Raw genomic sequence first — 18,095 nt, 5'->3', positions numbered from 1 at the left:
CTCTGATGCTGTAACTCCACCATAAAAGGCCACCAAGCCTTTTATTCACCAAGCCTTAGATCTCTATAAATAGTTACCTGAGAACTGCATACATCTACATGCCAAACTGGAACAGATTCAATCAAATTAGGATTACAAGAGACCATGAATTATTTCATACAGTACTTATCTTTTTCCTTTGTTGGTTAAAGTTGCTGATAACCACTCCAATGAAGAGATTCAGCATGAAGAAAGATCCAAAAATAATGAAAATCACGAAGTAAAAATACATAGGTAAGAATGCCTCAAATTCTGGCTCTTGATCTATCTGTTTCAAATAAAAAAAAAAAAAAAAAAGGAAAAAATATTAGTAAAAATTACATAATAACAGCTTTGTTATTTCCAATCTATAACAACTATTTTTTGATTGTAAGGAAGAATACATTATTTTTTCATATTTAAACATTTACATGTGGAACAACAGTCTTGTTCTGTCTTGTAGCTCTTTGTAAAGGAAGATGCCAAACCTAGCTTTAGTGAGTTACTTAAGTAATCAATAACAATTTCCAATCAGAAGGGATACTGCAAATGCCTGAATCAGAAAAACCAACTGAAACATTTTGGTGGAGTTACCAACCTCTTGAACACTATCCCAGTGTTTAATCAATGGATATACAGATGGTGTGTGTGTGTATATGTATATGTACATATATATATATGTCCAGGAGCTTGGCTAATATAATTTATATCGGAGAAATGAGAGAAAGTCACTCACCCTGTCCTGGGCTCGCGAGATGAACTCCAATGAAGCGGATCTCCAGAGAGATCCTTCCCCACTGGCAGTCAGCTCTTAAATGGGTCTAGGAGAGGTGGAGCCAGGCTCCACCCCTTCCTGCAGCACAGGTGAATTGCCCTCACCTGTGCTCCCGTGGCTGACTCATTGCTCACCTCAAGTGATCAATCAGAGGTTCAGGCCGTGATTCAGCAGCCCCATACACCCAGACAAGCAGCAATTTAAATTGCTAGCTCGCTATGAACAACTGTTCAAGCAAGGATCTTACTTTTAATTAGCAGCTACTTCATGATTGGTGCTTGGATGAAAATGGAAATAGCAAATGAAATTAAATATGTAAAAGTTAAAACATACTGTACTAATGAGAGTAAGAAACAGCACACAAATGGGGAATAGTAAGAATATCTATCATAGGGAACAAGCCTTCAGAAATACCGGCTAAACATGAAGGAAAATTTGCTTCAGAGGCATAATCTCTCTAAGATCTCCTCAACTCTGTTCCTAAAAAAGACTCTGCAACATCTTGTGCAGCATCACTCTGTTTCAACCCATTTTCTCTCATCTTTTCCAGGTATTTAGTATTCCAAGGACTTCTGTTTCTATCTGCATTGTGTAAAGCACTGATCTGAACGTATTTCTCATTTGATAATGCAAATAAAGCTGAAAAAATACATTGCATGTCTAAAACAAAACAAAAAAAAAAAAAGTGGGAGGGAGAAGGGGGAAAAAGTGACTCACCTCACGTGCATCCACCGCTGCATACATAATGTCCGTCCAGCCTTTAAAAGTTGCCTGAAAATAATGACATCACTGAGTTTATTCTCATTAAAAGTTAATAAAAAAATTAAAATTAAAATAAAAGATGAGGTAGAGCTAACATAAATGTGTTTACAGTCAAAGAAAAGTGAGCAGTGTGCTACAAAAAACGTTCTAATGATCTACTTAATTAGTAAAGAGAAACAAATTTAAAAAAATGGGCGTGAACCCTGCTAAATCTCTTTTATCATTAATTTTTTTAATCAAGCTTTTTTGTAAATTCTGTATTTCTTGGAAAACAGTTTATGTTCAACTAGCAAGTATATCCTAAAAGACAGAAATTTATATTCTAAGACAAACATCAGTTTTAGCATTTCTGCAGGATTCTAGAAGGCTTTGAGGATGCAGGGCAAAGAACACCTAGATAGAACATGGGGAGAGGAAGCACTTCAAAAGGTGTTTCCATCATGTTCTTGTGGTACTAAGATCAGTAAGTTAGCATCCAGACACTTCATGACTTATATAATATCAGGAATACAAACAAACTGCATTGAACTATTTCTCTGTTCCCCAACACAGGACTAATTTTTACTCTAGATAATATAAGTACTTTAAATCCACAAACATTTCAGGCGTGGTATATTTATCAAAACTGCAATAAAAATCAAAAAACCATGAAACAAAGTTGTATATGTAAGAGCGTACTTTATCAGTAACTGAGCAGCTTACAGGCATGAAAAATATTTATTTAAGCTAGAAAATATCATCACTTTCAGCAAGAAAAACAAGTTGCAGTGGTATCCTGTGGCTGAGCTGCTCTTTTCTTGAAGAAATTGAAGCTGAGTATATTTTTACAGAACTTACCACTTGGAGAAGAGCCAAGTATCCCATCCCAACATGATCAAAATTTACATCACCATTTGTCCATTTCCCACTATACTTAGCACATTCACTTTTGTTTTCAACTTTATTGTTCTCTCCTGCCTCAAGCTTGCATTTCCAAAATTTTTGTCCAAGTAGTTTTACTCCAACAATGTTAAACAGGAGCCAGAAGACAACACAGACGAGTAAAACGTTCAGGATGGAGGGGATAGCTCCCAAAAGCGCGTTGACAACAACCTTAAATAAATAAAATGAATGAAAAGAAAGAAAGAATAACTTTTCACATTCAGTAGAACATCTTCCCTCTCCCTCGATAACATTTGTTTTTTTCTTTGGTATCTACTGAAGCTTTTCACTCACAGAAAAACTAGCAGATGACATATTTAAAGCCAACACTCAGCTGACACCAAGCTTGTCTTAACATCTTGTGCTGTCTTGTCATTTTGAGGAAGCAGAACAGATGGCAACCAGAATTATCTTTGAGTAAAAGACGTACATTAAAAAAAATAATCTATAGTAGCCCTGGACCCTAAAAACAGGTATAGGAGAACAGGTTGTCCTCATATACTACAATACCATAAATAATCCTTATTTATCTTGGAGAAGTTTTGTAAGAGAACAAGAGCTTGACCTCCACAACAAAATGAGCCTCACATGATAACCATTAGGAATTGACTGCAAACAGTACAAGAAGCAAAACAATTAGGTTTCCAAGATGACTGATTTTTTTTGGTTAGCTCTCTTCCTTCATTTAGGTTTGCTTGAGGACAAGGTGAATGCAAGACTGTGGTATGCATAAGATCTCTTACAGAAATGATACCACTGAAAATGAGATTCCAGCTTTTGAGTGTCTCTGCTGGTAACATTAGTAGATCTGGCTCAAGCAGCAACAAAAACTCACATTCAGGAATCCACCACATTAATACTGACAAGAAGGACCATGGTTGTTGCCAGTAGGAATTTTGGGACTATCTTCTATTTCTTTTCACCCCTTTTTTGTCATTTTGTGGTGGGGCATAATGAAGAGTTCTCTAGAAACAGATCACTGCTAGAAAATTCCAAGAATTTTATCTTGGCCTTGGATAATATTTACTAGAAGTACGTAATACACTAGGAACACACATCAGCTGTTCCAACCTAGATTATATTGTTCAGGGTCTTAACCAGTCACGTTCTGATTTTTTTCCCAAAGATGGAGATTCCACTACCTTTCTAGGCAAACAATTACATTTGCATGACAATTATCTTATTTAATAGGAATATCACTCATTGCCAACTCATTCTTTCTCATCTTCCCAATGCAGTCCCATCAGAAAACTTTAGTTCAATTTCCTGTAACTTAGGTAATTAAAGACAACAATTAGATCTGTTATCTAACTAGATCTCAAGTGATCCTCCTTTTAATCTTCTTTTCCCCTGACCAAGAACAAGCTATACCCTTCACCTCTCCAGCTACATTATTCAGATTGCTATAATATTGCATTATTCAGATGAAGCTTTAAATAGTATGGACCCCAGGACTGAGCCATCAATAATGATCTAGGATTCAATGTGAATTCTGCACATTGAACTTAGCAGTTCAGCCAATTTTCATTTTAGTTCATCTACCCAAACCATATTTAATCTTCCAATGAGACCATGGATAACTTTTCCCTTCCTCAGACATCTTGCCATAGAGGACAATCAAGACAACTTTCATAAATCCACACTGGTTGTTTCCATCTGATTTCTTGTCCTTCACATTTGTAAGGAGAATTTGCTCAATAGCCATCCTGGGGCCTGACTTTAGCATCTCATCACATTCTTTAATCTAACATAGGTCAGGTAACTTATATCACATCACATTTTATTTCTTCCCATTGGCTTTAAATGCTCCAGATAGAAACTGCTCTGAGCAGACTAAGGTTAAATAAGAAGAATCTCCTCCTCTGTTAAGAAAGTCCCACTCAATTTAAGTATGCAAAGGATTGCTCTCTGCCACATTCACCCAGTGCAGGGACCCTACCAGAGATACCTGTCAAGATAAGTTGATACAATCACAGCAGTTTAAAGAAGGGGAATTATGGAAAGGAGCTACAAAAAAAGCAAATAGTTTCAGCTGAAGCAATGAATTATTTAATCATTTTTTTCAGTTCCTCACTTCTTGTCTGAGGGAGGAAGGAAAAAATAAGAAAGGGCTGTAGTCATTACACTTCTTAGGCCATGGAGATCAATAGAAAATACAACTCTCATGGTACAGTATCCTCCTTGTGTAACATTTTGTTTGGGGTAACTGGACGAATGTTTTCCGTGGCTAAAATAAAATAAGGAATGGGCTTCAGAAGTGTGCAAGTTAAAAAAAAAAAAAAAAAAAAAGTCTGTTTCTTCTACAAATTGCAGTGAAATTTCGGAAACATGAAGAAATATTCAAGTAGTCTCATTGATGTACACCATAATTCATTGTATCAGCACACTATAACACAATTTCCTTCTTTCATATGTATTTATACATTTCTATGAAATTATTTTTGAAATGGCAACCATCTGAACCATCTTAATGCTATTTCAAGTCCCCGGATAGAGATGTTATCTTATAGCAACATCAAATGCACCTACTCCAAAAGATACACAGCTCTCCCAATATCCATACCTTTATCCCTTCAAATCTTGACAAAGCTCGTAGAGGCCGCAGTGCTCGGAGCGTCCTGAGAGACTTCAGGGCACTCTCAGAGGAACACTGTGAACTTTGTTGTGAATTGTTTCTCAGTCCCCAGGAAACACAAGAAATCTGCGTTTATTGAATTGAAACTGAGATTATTAACTGGCATTCAAAAGTTTACTCCAAAAGTTTCTGTTTGTAGCTGATCACAGATCAGTGGTGATTGTAGCTTTGATCAGTAAATCCAATGCTAATCATATTTACTCACAGCTATACGTAATAGGTAATATAATTTTAGTTTTATAGGTTTTATAACTTAGTTTTTCAAATAATGGCATTCTTTCATTTTAATTAACATATATATGTTTGGCTTTTTTTTTTTCAAAATCAGTTCCTGTAATACCTCATAAGGTCAGTATAACAACAAAAATGGAACTATGATAATTCCACTGAATATAAGGTTTGAAAGTATTATTCAAATAAATGATTCTCCTTTTCTTTAAAATTACTCTCAGAAGCGTATCTAGTAATTTAATGTCATATCCATACCTTTGTAGAAAAAAAAATGTTTTTTTTTTTCAAAAGATAGACAGTCTTGATTTTAAATCCTCATAAGAGAGAAACTGAGCTGAAAGAACTAGAAAAATTCTTTCAATAGTTAGGGTTTATTTTTTTTTCCCCACTGTTCATAATTTGTCTCTTTCTTCCTATCTGAATTTGTTATCTTCTTGTCTAGTCACTCGATACTTTCATGTTCTTCCACTGTTTTGATCACCTTCGCTGTGAAAATTGCTGATCTGTAATTGCTAGAGTCATGCTTTACATTCCTTTTATACAGTCATAGCTAGATTTTTCTGTTGAAATTTCTGAGTATTCACAGTTGGGCTGGGATTGTTTAGTCTGGAGAAGAGGACGCTCAGCAGAGACCTCACTGCACTCTACAACTGTCTGAAGGGGGGCTGTGATGAAGAGAGGTTTGGTCTCTTCTCCCAGACAACAAACAGGACCAGAGTTGTACCAGGGGAGATCTAGATTAGATAAAAGAAAAAACTTCTTCACTCAAAAAGTGGTCAGGAGCTGGAATGGCCTGCCCAGGGAGGTGGTGAAGTCACCAATCCTGGCGGTGTTCAAGAGGCATCTGGATGAGGTGCCACGAGATATGGTTTAGTAGCTTAGTGGGTAGTAATGGTGATAGGAGGACAGTTGGACCAGATGATCTTGTAGGTCCTTTCCAACCCTGTGATTCTATGATTCTGTAACTGCCAGGATTTATTCATCTAAATTTCTTCTCTTTTAAATAAACAACTCTACTTTTTTCTGTTTCTGTATGATGGAGCTGCCGGCACTTTCGCATTTTTCTATCATCTTAATTAACTCAACTTAATTTCATTTCTGATTGTTAATTGCACTCTCTCTTTATAACGGAGATCATTTATGTAACTGAGATAGTCCTCAACTACAGCAATACTTCATACAACACTTTTAAGTAATTTATTATCACCTACAATTTCCATTTAAATTTGTCCTACAGTTGCATTTGACTGCAATTCTTTTCAGCTTCTTGAAACTGTCTTTTACAATCCAGTTTAATCCCAATCCAATTTTTCATGTAGTTCTTTATATAGAAAAAAAATCAAAATTCTAAATGTAAGTTTAATATAATACTTACACACACAATGATGAAGTCGAGCCAACACCATGCATTTGTGAAATAACTGTGCAAACCATAAGCTACCCATTTCAGAAGCATCTCCATAATAAAGATGTAAGTGAATACTATATCAGCATACTCGAGGAGCTTTTTAATTGTTCTTCTTTCCTCAAGGTAAATATCTTCAAATGCCTGGAATTTCAGAATTCATTTTAAAGTTGTTTAGTAGCTTTACAGTAAGTTATTTTAGAATTGCACAAGAATACGGTTTGGTTTATTCTATCCATTTCACATTATGTTACTGGCAACTTATTTTTATGCGTAGAAATAAAAATCTAAATAGTAAACAACATCGTTTTCAGGTTGGTTGAAAAACTTTGGTTTATTTCTGTTCTAGACTTCTTCAATAAGCATCTGATGAGTGCCTGATACAGCTACCAAAAATCTTAGCTTCCCAAATAAGTAGATAATTTTTAAACTCTGAAATCCCTCATAGCTAAGTTTAAATTAAACACATTAACCAATCGCTTTCAGGCCTAAACCTTCCAAAGCTGCCACCACCTTCAGTCAATCTGCAGAGTTATAATACAGGTATGAAAAAAATACAACACACACCTTATCTGTTCTTTCCAGAAGTTTCAAATTTCTCACAAAATCCCTGACATTACCTGCTGTCAGTAAGTGCTTTGGAAAATGCTTTATTGTGTGATCACTTCATTGTCTTGTTCACTTGCTTTTAAGAGATTTGCTGCTCTACCAATTTATTGTAAGTTATTGATGTTGCCAATCAATTTCCAATTCCTTTAACAGCTGCATTATTTCCTCACCAATCCTCTGGCAATGTCTTCATACTTCCTTTCATCCTCTAGTCCTCTATCATACTATCTTTATCTCCACTTTATGTCTTCTGTGGTCAATATTTCTAGTTATCTATCCACCCGTTTCCACCACCACCAGTTGACAACCCTCCATTCAAAGTTTGAGAAATTGAATGAAATTTACCAGTGCTGCACTGCTCAATACTATTATAAAAATGATAAAATTTTCAAACCAGCTATGTTTGACAATTTTGTAGCAGGTTTTTCTAAATTTCCACCAAGTGCTGCCTGGAAACTTAGTGATATCCACACTGAAGCAAGGAAAACTTTTGACACAACCTGAAAAGAAAAAAAACAGCATATGAGCTTAATGGAAAATGCGGTGCCATAGAATGTAAAAAGTGTATGAAGAGTGCACAAAGAATGTGCTGTTTCACTCATGTGACCTTGCTGTGACTGGAATGATCTATAGCTGAAGAAACAACAAGATCTGCAGGCATATAGAGCTCCTTTTTATAATGTATTTCATACACGGAAAAAGCAGAGAAAGCTTCATGCATACAAACACACAAACATTCCATATGAAAAGCCATCTATATAGAAAATCCCTTTTCCTTTCTATAGAAAACCTTTCTCGTATTTATTAAAAGAGATATGACCTTACTACTGGTTTAGTAAATTATTACTTTTATTCATTATTTCACTTGATCGCTCTGCACAGGTATTGCAATAAGCCTCTGCTCGCTATTTTGCACATCCTTCTTTCATCTTCAAAGGCAACATGACTGAAACATGACAGTCCACGCAGTCTAACGAACTGCTGAGGCAATGAAATATAGATGTCCACGCTAGGATAAACCGTACAGTCTTTTAAATTCGATTGGATGCACTGACTGGATGTTCACCCACTGCACTGAGATTTCAGACAGATTCAGTTGAAATGCCACTTCAGATACCAGAAGTCAAGATGTAGATCTTGGCTGACCTCCATCTGCCCCTTAACTCACATACACTCAACTACAGCCTGGTGTCACAATTTAAGCATGAATCACACTCCAAAGACAGCATTTCACAGCCCAAACACAGGTGTTTAGATCCATTTTAGGCCCGTTGGGGTACCCTATAGTGCTTGTGTCATTTCTGCCAGCTCTATGCAGTTATCATGGGTACTCTCAGGCATTCTATACAGACCTAAATGCCTGTGTTCAGGTATCAAAGTCCTGCTCCAGTTGTGTGCTGGCTCTGGCTATATTTATATGACTTTTTATTTGTACAAATTGCTCAGGAGAATGACATCTGCCCATCTGGAAACATTCTAAACAGACACCTTTGAAGACTAGTTCATTTGGTATCCCTGTGACACATAAGATACTTACTTTCTGTGCAGCAGTCCTTAGGTAAATGTGTTTTTTTAGGCTGGGTATACAGCTCTATGAGAGTGACTGGGTCCACAGTGCTGGCTTCAGAATAGCTATTAACATCAAATCCCTGCACAGAAGAAGATAAAGAAAGAATTTATTTGTTTTTTCTTAATAAAGACATTTAAAGCACATTTGAAATAATAATATCCCCCTCTCCTTCAAATAAAGGAATAAATAAAACTGAAGTCGTTGTGGAAAACAAGCATAAATAAGCCCAAAAGTATAAGTGCCCTGACTGACATGGAAAGTCAAGGCATGGGGACAGGTACAAGAATAAGAAGCCAGGAAAAGGGAGGACTGTCTCTTTTGACAGCCATGATGGTCTACACTAACTTAAGTTCATTGACATAGACAAAAATGATTTAAATCCACAGGAATTTTACTACATTCAATACTAGGTATTTACATTTATATGATTAAGTAATTTATACCAAATAAAACTCCAGGGAATTTTATCTAAAACCAGCATATCTTAAAGTGCTTGGATTTTTGGAGGTAATGAGCCAGAATTACTGAATTCCCATTTTGTTTTTGGGTGGTAAGCTACAAATATTCATCTTTTTTTGCTTTTTTTTTTTTGCTTTTTTTTTTTTTTGCTTTTTTTTAATTAATGTGGAATTACATTGTGTCATCTATACTGAAATCTAAAGCTTCTAGATCAGAAGCTACTCGAGTGGAACCTTTTTAGAGAATAAATTCTTACACTGAAGCATGATGGCAAACAGTTACCTATGAAACTGATGAGTATATCAATTGAGTTTAAAGAGTGCTCCTTGCTTAATTTCTGTTCGCTTGTAGAAAGTAACATATTTAGTTACACAGTTAGCAATGGCTGTTCATGAGACACAAAGCCCCATGTTTCAGTGGGCATGGTGGTGATGGGTTGACAGTTGGTCTAGATGACCTTAGTGGTCTTTCTAACCTTAACAATTCCATGATTTATATTATAAATTACTGTCATAAAGCACCACCTTTTGCACAATTTAGACTTTGGAAAATACTCAGCAGTAACATGATGAGCAAGAATGAAAATATTAATCCCTAGAACACTCAGAAGATAGTAACTGTTACAAATACCTCTTCTTGCTCTTTCTTTTTGAACATTTCTGAAGTCCAAGAAATCTGACTCAGGTGACTTGAGTTTCGGCATTGTTCTCTGTGTCTCAATCTGTCTTCCTAAATGAAGTAATGCAAAACAATTGATTTTCCACCTTTTTCTTCCTGAGAGTCATTCTTGAAGGAATAAATATTTAACAGAATATAAAGCATCCACAAAATTAAGCATGTCTGTCTTTTTATAGAGAATTATATAATATCTATTGAAGGAATGTAAAAAGTGGTTTTTTTCCCTCAATTCAAACACTTTGGTCCTGTGGTTATACTGTGAAAGTATATCATTTCTCGAGATGTACATTTATCCCAGTGATGGGTTCCTGCATCCACTGTACTGGCTCAGCTGTAATCTCTGCAGCTGCATCACAGTAGACTCCTCTTTTTGGCTGGAGACAGAAGAGCTCAGTGATCCCTAACAGCTCTCAGTCCTCTTGCTGATGTAAAATGAAGACGGTACATAATATGTAAAATAACCAGAATAACCCAGAATCCAATCCAAAACATATTTCAAATTGTCAAAGATGATTCTAAGGCAATCAATAGTTTCTGTTTCTTTGAAAATTTGCCCAAATATAAGACAATGTCTCCTCTCGTGATCAAAAATATAGGAAATGAATTCTAGAAGTCCACCTAGACACTGATCATATAACAATCTAAGCAAGATCAGCATCTGCTTTTCATATTTTTGCCATGGCATAATGCTGTTAATGCATTTTGAGCCCAAACATCATAAGCTACTCTAAGATGCTTTCTACCTTACTCTATGCAAATAACTTTCAAAGAAGTTCTTTCTTTCACAGCCTTAGTCAGTTTCTATTAGTGCATCCTTCATGCAGTGTCTGAGAAGGTTTTGCAATGTTTCTTTTGATTCACCTTTTGGCAAAAGACTGCAGAGAAGTTATATGCATTTAGGTATCTGCATTTAAGTGCCTATAGATTAAGCTTATTCCTGCCCTTTGCAACAAAATCAAGATATGCAAAAGAGAATCTAAAATATCATAGAGGAGAACAAGGGATCAAAAAAACTCAAACTCATAAATGTTCATTCATTTGTTTTTACAGTGAAGACCTTATTTGCAGTTGCTTTGGCTTCCATACAACTGAGAAGCAATATATGAGCACTACAACTAGAGACCTGTGTTTCAAAATATCCAGATACCATGGATAAGGCAAAGGAGACAAAAAGGAAGAATGTCTGTCTTTATAAAACTTCATTTAGCAATTGACAATAATAAATTGAAATAAAATAGCTATAAACAGATTTACAGCTACCACTGAGGAGAATAATGAAAAAGTAGATATCCAAATTCTCCTGAATAACAGAGATTGCTTAATAGCTCTTGCATTTTGAAGCTACTAGAAGAACAAAAAGTAAAACTGTGGAAATGACAGAAGAAATAACATTTACAACAGTGCCTTAAAGACTGTATTTGCAGATGCAAGTTACAGTACATTTTCTATCATTAATATTTCTTACCCATTTTCTGTATTCACTTTCTGTGTATACACTCTGCTCATCATCACCTTCATCCATATAAGTCTCTGCTACTGCAAGGGGAACATGGCCACTATGGTAGTTTACAGAGCCTTCATATTTCCTTTCTACTGAGGAACTCTCTTCATTATTATAACATCCAATGTCAAAGCAACTGTTGTCCATATCCTTTCCAACATCTGTCATAGCATAGTTATTTTTCTCTAAGTCTTTGAAAGAACTTTTTACCAAAGTCTTCTTTTTGGCTGTTGTTTTGTTGCTTTGTTTCATCGTTTTGCCACATTTATCCAGAATTCTCAGTTTCACAGACTGCAGGCCATTACGAATCCGTGCAATGGCAATCTCACATTTACTCTGTTTTTCAGCTTCCTCTTGTCCCAGTGAGGAGTCAGTATTGAAAGAACTCAGCAGCAGGGCAATGAATAGGTTGAGCACCTTGAACGAAATAAAGTAAGCTGAAGACACTACTACTTATAACAGAAATAAATAAGTAAATAAAAAGATCAGAAAAAACTCCTTAGGCAAATAAATAAATAAATAAGAATCTCTCTTTCATCAACCACTGCTATCAAATCGAGTGTACAAACAAAATTTCTTCTTCCAGCCAGTAACAGAATGAGAATGAATGCTCACTGTAATGGAGTGTTCTTACCAAAGCATATACTTATGTATTATGCTTCTAAAAAAGGTATGCAAAGATGCAGAATTTTCCAGAAAGTTTTAGCTTCTAGGGAAGCTGTTTGCAAGATGGACAAACTGGAAGAAAAATCTAACTCATACATTAGAATGAGTCTAAATCATGCAGTCTAGAAAATCTGGGTACTGTAGCCTATTGATACTTCAAAGGTAAGTTGGTAAGCATTAAAAGCAGTTCTTTTGTTTGACCTTAGCAGCACAAAAGATGAAAAAAGCAAATTACCACTGAATTATGGAAAGTGCTGCATGTCTGTGCCCTTATTAGAATGAATCATTTTGTGTATTTTAATTATCGGTTACTTCTTGTGTGAGAAAGACATAGAAAGAAATGAAAAATTAAAAATAAAAACCATAGAAACCAGCTAACATCCAGAAAAATGAAATGGAGGAATACTCTTCAACTGATAACGTTTACCTAAGGGAAAAAGATGCCAACATAACTTGGTTCAGTAGGGATGGAAAACAGCTTAAAACTCACCACTAAGTTTCCTATCACCAGGACTAGCAAGAAAATGGGAAGACACAGCCCTTGTCCAGCCACTTCCATACATTCCCACATGGTTTCAATCCATTCTCCACATAATATTCGGAATATGACCAGGAATGAATGACAAAAATCCTTCATATGCCAGCGTAAGTTCACGGTTGTACTTATTTTATGGAAGTTAGCACTGTAACATTTACCCAAAACCTGCTTTCCTACTACAGCAAAAATAAATACAGTGATAATCAAAACCAGAGTGAGGTTACCCAGTGCACCAACTGAGTTTAGAATTATTTTCATAAGAGTATTTAAGGCTGGCCACATCTTTGCCAATTTGAAGATCCTGAGCTGCAAATAAAACACAAGGGAACAGTGAGAGGCAGAACAGTGCACAAACAGCACAACACAAACACAAAAACAGATCCTGCCTTTATCATGCTGCCTTTACTGCCAAATTCAACACCACCCACCATAATTCAACCCCCCATATAAAGGTTTTTAGCTGCTTAGATCCAAAAGTATTCTACTTAAGTTCAAATATAATTCTGAATTCACAACAAGGGTGTAGTAAAAAAAAAAATTAATTAAAAAATGGCATTATACATAGATATCTGAGAGATAGCGCTTTATCTAAGAAACTGGGAAGCCTGCTCCTGAATGTAAGCCTTGAGAAAAGCCATGTTATTTGAGGAAAGCCACATTGTATCTAGGAAAAGACATGTAGTGAAGGCACCTTTGTTATCCTTAAGCTCAGATAACGTATTTTCTTATCTGAAAATCTAAAATGTAGTTGATTAGTGACACTCTATGGACCTAACAGATAAGTGGTGAACTTACTGCTAAGTCAAATCTCTAAGGGGGAGCACTGCCAGAGTATTTGTAGTATCCCTATACACAGTATAACAAACATATTACATATATTCTTTGCCATGCATCTAATATTCATTCCAATTTAACATTCATGCTTACTATTTGCTTACAAAGAGAGCAATAAAATAATCTGAGGGTATTTCCACAGTAATGTTTTCACAAATCTATACAATGCAGTACTTCTGAAAAAGAATACAGACATAATTACCAGCCTGAAAAATGTCAGATTTTCATGAAAGCTTATTAGGCCAATCATCACAACTATACTATCAAAAATATTCCATTTTTGCTGAAAGTAGTAATATGGATCTAGGGCGATGATTTTCAAGACCATTTCTGCTGCAAAAATCATGGTGAAAACCTGGAAAAAGAAATGCACCATAAAGTCACTGAAAATGTATGTCCCAGTCAGTCTGGAGCTATAACTCCATTCTTGATCTGTGGGTGACCTAACTTACCTTGTCACTTATACAAATCAATTTTTTTTCAATAACAGACATGCCAGGGTGCTCCAAAGCCATGAAAAAAGTATTCACGATAATGCAAATCATGATTATGAGATCGACAAGTGGATCCAAAGCTATCAATTGCACCTTCCCTTTGACTGCTCTCCAGAATGGGCAACAGTTCCAAATCAGATACTTCTGACCAAGACGTTTCCAAACTGAAGCAAATCTCACCTTCGAATTTTTCTGCTCTAAATGATAAAAGCGACATACAAATAATCACACAGTATGAAGAAAAAGACCAACACCGGTATTTATTTTCACACTTAGGTTCCTATCTTCTGAGAAAAACGGTATGATTGAAAAAAAATTGTTTCATTCACGCTACACCACCTATTCACAGGCTAATTAAAGGTCATTAGCAACAAATTTCATGATTACAAAAACAGGTGATATTACTCACCTGTTCATATTGTCATTATCCTGGGGGATGAGAACATACCTGCTCTAAGGAGAAAGAGCTAGCTGTATTTAGGAAAACATACAAATTGTTTTCTGTCAGTTGTACCCTCATGGTCACAGATGCAGAGAAGTGCCCACTTCCATCTTTTCCAAAACACTATCACACATTCTAGAAAACTGATAGTAACTTTCCCTCTAAACCTTCTCTTCGCCATGCTGAATCAGTTCAGCCCAGAGCAAGTGTTTCAGTCCTTAGCTGTCTTAGTGGCACTCTGCTGAACATAAGTTCTCCAAGGTATTCCCTATAACATAGGGAACCAAAACTGGGTACAGTATGTGGTCTAAGAAGTGTTTAATTAAGGGTAATAATCATTCTTCTCAGTCTCCTGGCTATGCTTCCTTTAATACAATCCAGAATACTGTTAGCCACCCCTGCTGAACTCATGCTCAGCTTGCTGCCCAAAAGGACTCCAAGGGCTTGTTCTGCAGAGCAGCTTCTCAGGCAAACAGCTAGCTCCCAGTTTATACTGTTGCAAGAGATTCTTGCATTTATGTAGAAGTCTGTCCTTGCTGAATTTTTTGTAAGGTTTTTGTTGGCCTGTTTCATCAGTCTGCCTACATCCCTGTCCCTGCCTGTCTCAACAAATCTCCCCCAGTTTGGTGTTATCTGTGAATTTTGAGAGCAAGTACTCTATTGCCTCCTCCGGGTCACTGATGAAAACAATAGGACAGAAAGGATCCTATGCTACAACTCCATGGTACTCTATTTGCTTACCTAACCCAAAGTGGAATACACCAAGCCCACCAGACTCTCAAAGCCCAAGAATCCAGCCAGTTCTCTGATCAGCTGGCTGCTCACCCATGCAGACCTTAACATCCCAACAGGGATACAAAAATACTCTGGAAAGCCTTACTAAAGACAGTAGGTGACAACATTGCTTTCCTCTCAGCCACAAATCCCAGTGACTGTATTGCGCAGAGCAATCAGGTGTGATTTAGGCTTGGCAATTTCAAGTTACAGTTGCAGTTATGTGAGATCTGAGAATATTAATTTCATTGAAACTTAGATTTTAATTTCCCCTACTGATTATTAAACAATATCAATTGCTCGTGATATTTTGCTCTCTTCAGTCAAGGTACACAATCAGAGTTGAAAAAAATACTGAAGAATTAATGACTTACTCATGTTATCCGTAATAATAGTGGCTGCACTCATTAACCTCTGTCTCTGATAGGGATCATTAATAGAGTCCATTGACAACTCATAAGACAATAGGATCTGCCTCTTTGGTTAGAAAGACAATAAAAGACAGTATAACAAGAGAATATGAATAAATGTTTGCAAATGTAAAATTATTCACATCAGAATATAAACGTACAGTTAAAGTGTTTAAAATTTGTTTTAAATATACACTGTAATGAAGCCTTACCTTGCTGAAGGAATGGAATATAAGACAAAACAAGAAAATACCATGTGAACACAAGGACATGTCATTAAAAATGCTACCACTTGTTTCCTTCTGAAAATAAAATCTTGCTAAAAATAATTTTGCCATTGTAAAATGCATATAATCATATAAAGTAAGAAACCTTAACAAAGAGCAAGGGAAAAAAGAATAATTCCAAACTTTCTTGAGAAAGATAATAGGAACACACAAAAAGAAGACCGAAGATCAGTTTGAATAACTGGTTAATAAACTATTTCTAATAAATGACAAACATTATTTAGTGTTAATAATAGCTATTTAGTGAGTCAGAATTATTGGCTTCCTCATCCATTTTAAGCCTATCAAGAATATCAAACTGCTTAAAGCTAGGAATGGGACAACTTCAGTTTTCATTAAAAGCTACAGAATTCTGATCTCAGCATTCCTGATATACACTGAGAAACAGCCAGGCCAACACCTGCATCTTACAAAATACTAATTACAGTGAAAGATTATGTTCCTGACACATTAACTATGTACACATGCCCCCAGTGCATATACAATCTTTAAAGACTACACTGTTGTAAAACAGGTTATAAAGAATAGGTGGCAATCTTTGAGGTAGACAAAACCAGAAAGAAGGAAGATTCCAGCATTAGGGAGGATGGAATTAGAGCTATCAGCTAGTAAAGACTTACTAACCGACCAGATCACAATGCACAGTCTTAGTGATCATTTGCTGCACAACAATTCAGGTAACTTCCTTTAAGAGGAGGATATGCAACCAAAAGATACGCAATATCATCACTTCGGACCTTCACCGTAAGAAGATTCTTACAACATATTCCATAAAACTATTATTAAGAGAATTAAACTGACATCCTTAGCCCTAGGGGTTTAATATTAAACTAATTTCTTTCTGTTCTTTGCTATTTTAATGACTTCAAAGCTAAGCAAAACTTAGCTGATAGAATAGTCATAAAATAGATACGTGAAATGAATTTGCAATAGAGTGCTAAAATGTCCTTTTTTCAGTCTGCATTTTTTCAGAATCTAAAAAACCCAAGTAGATCATTTTAATCATATCCGAGTTACTAGGGCAACTTGTCGTTTCATTTCTTCCTCTAATATTTGGTCCTTTCTGTAATGTCCCTTTCTGCAATATTTGTAATGTTGAGGAACCTCTAAAAATTCATGTGCCTTCCTGAATGAAGTTTCCAAGTCTTTGTTTCTGAAATTCCTGTCTGTTCACAAACTCTCAGAGCATAAGTCTTTAGAAAAGTTAAGAACATCCATCAAAACTAAGCTGTTTACCATTGCTCTTCTCCTTTTAACCAAATTAAACACCTGGTTATGGGAAGTCCTCAGTATTTAAAACAGGAGAAACCTCTAGAAAGATGATCCTTCAAGTTCTTGTGGAATTGATGATGTTCTTCTCTAAAGTTTTCTACCTGATCCACTTTCTTCTCTTTGTTTTGGCATCTTTAGCCTTTTCTTACGATTAAAAGTAAAGTGTATACTGAAGAGTCCTCTGTTTTAGCAGAGGTTGCACGACTATTAGGTTGCCGTAACAGGAAACAAACTGGCACTGTCTTAGAGTTGTGGATTACAGAATCACAGGGGTCCCTTCTCTAATGTTTCTTTCTGCAATATTTATAATATTGAGAAACCTCTAAAGGAAGGAAAGTAAGGAAAGACTTTCTGCTCAAACAGCCATATCACATGCAAGTCTAATGAATATATCCTTTATTTTGAATACTTACCAGCTTCTTGTGGCAATGATCAGGCTGTGAACGAAACATACTTTCCTCATTACTTTGATCACCTACAATTAAACTTTGCCTTGAAACAGGCTTTTCTCCTCTCATCTCTTTTTCTTGTGATTTTTCTAAGCCAGCAACTGACATTTCAGATTCAACATGGGAGGCTTTATTACCCTCTCCAGCAGACAACATCTGGAAATGAAGCAACAAAAAGTATGTCTATTAAAACAAGCCAAATAAAAAGAGTACGATCATACACTGCATAATTAGCACAGAATCATAGAATCATTACAGTTGGAAAAAAACACTAAGATCACCAAGTCCAACCATCAACTAGCATGCCCATTAAACCACGTCCCTCAATGCCACTCAGTGCCTCATATCAATTATTATGATATCTA

General features: G+C 35.9%; 1 protein-coding gene across 1 annotated transcript in view; it reads right to left on the bottom strand.

The window, feature by feature from the left end:
• Positions 1-18,095, bottom strand: part of LOC100543469 (sodium channel protein type 5 subunit alpha-like) — a 39,065-nt gene that overhangs the window by 6,879 nt on the left and 14,091 nt on the right. The window contains exons 10-22 of the mRNA XM_085226975.1: positions 17,695-17,886; positions 15,687-15,789; positions 14,055-14,293; positions 13,805-13,957; positions 12,721-13,074; positions 11,529-11,981; positions 8,894-9,005; positions 7,702-7,856; positions 6,696-6,891; positions 5,040-5,128; positions 2,393-2,647; positions 1,511-1,564; positions 166-307 (exon numbers count right to left, since the gene is read on the bottom strand). Of these exons, the coding sequence (XP_085083101.1) occupies positions 166-307; positions 1,511-1,564; positions 2,393-2,647; positions 5,040-5,128; positions 6,696-6,891; positions 7,702-7,856; positions 8,894-9,005; positions 11,529-11,981; positions 12,721-13,074; positions 13,805-13,957; positions 14,055-14,293; positions 15,687-15,789; positions 17,695-17,886 (2,497 nt within the window). The remainder of the gene's footprint in view (positions 1-165; positions 308-1,510; positions 1,565-2,392; positions 2,648-5,039; positions 5,129-6,695; positions 6,892-7,701; positions 7,857-8,893; positions 9,006-11,528; positions 11,982-12,720; positions 13,075-13,804; positions 13,958-14,054; positions 14,294-15,686; positions 15,790-17,694; positions 17,887-18,095) is intronic.

The sequence above is a fragment of the Meleagris gallopavo genome, chromosome 6 (assembly GCF_905368555.1).
Source record: "Meleagris gallopavo chromosome 6, MGAL_WU_HG_1.1, whole genome shotgun sequence".
Taxonomy (NCBI): domain Eukaryota; kingdom Metazoa; phylum Chordata; class Aves; order Galliformes; family Phasianidae; genus Meleagris; species Meleagris gallopavo.
Note: the sequence above shows the minus strand (reverse complement) of the source record. Positions and strands in the feature narration are given on the sequence as shown.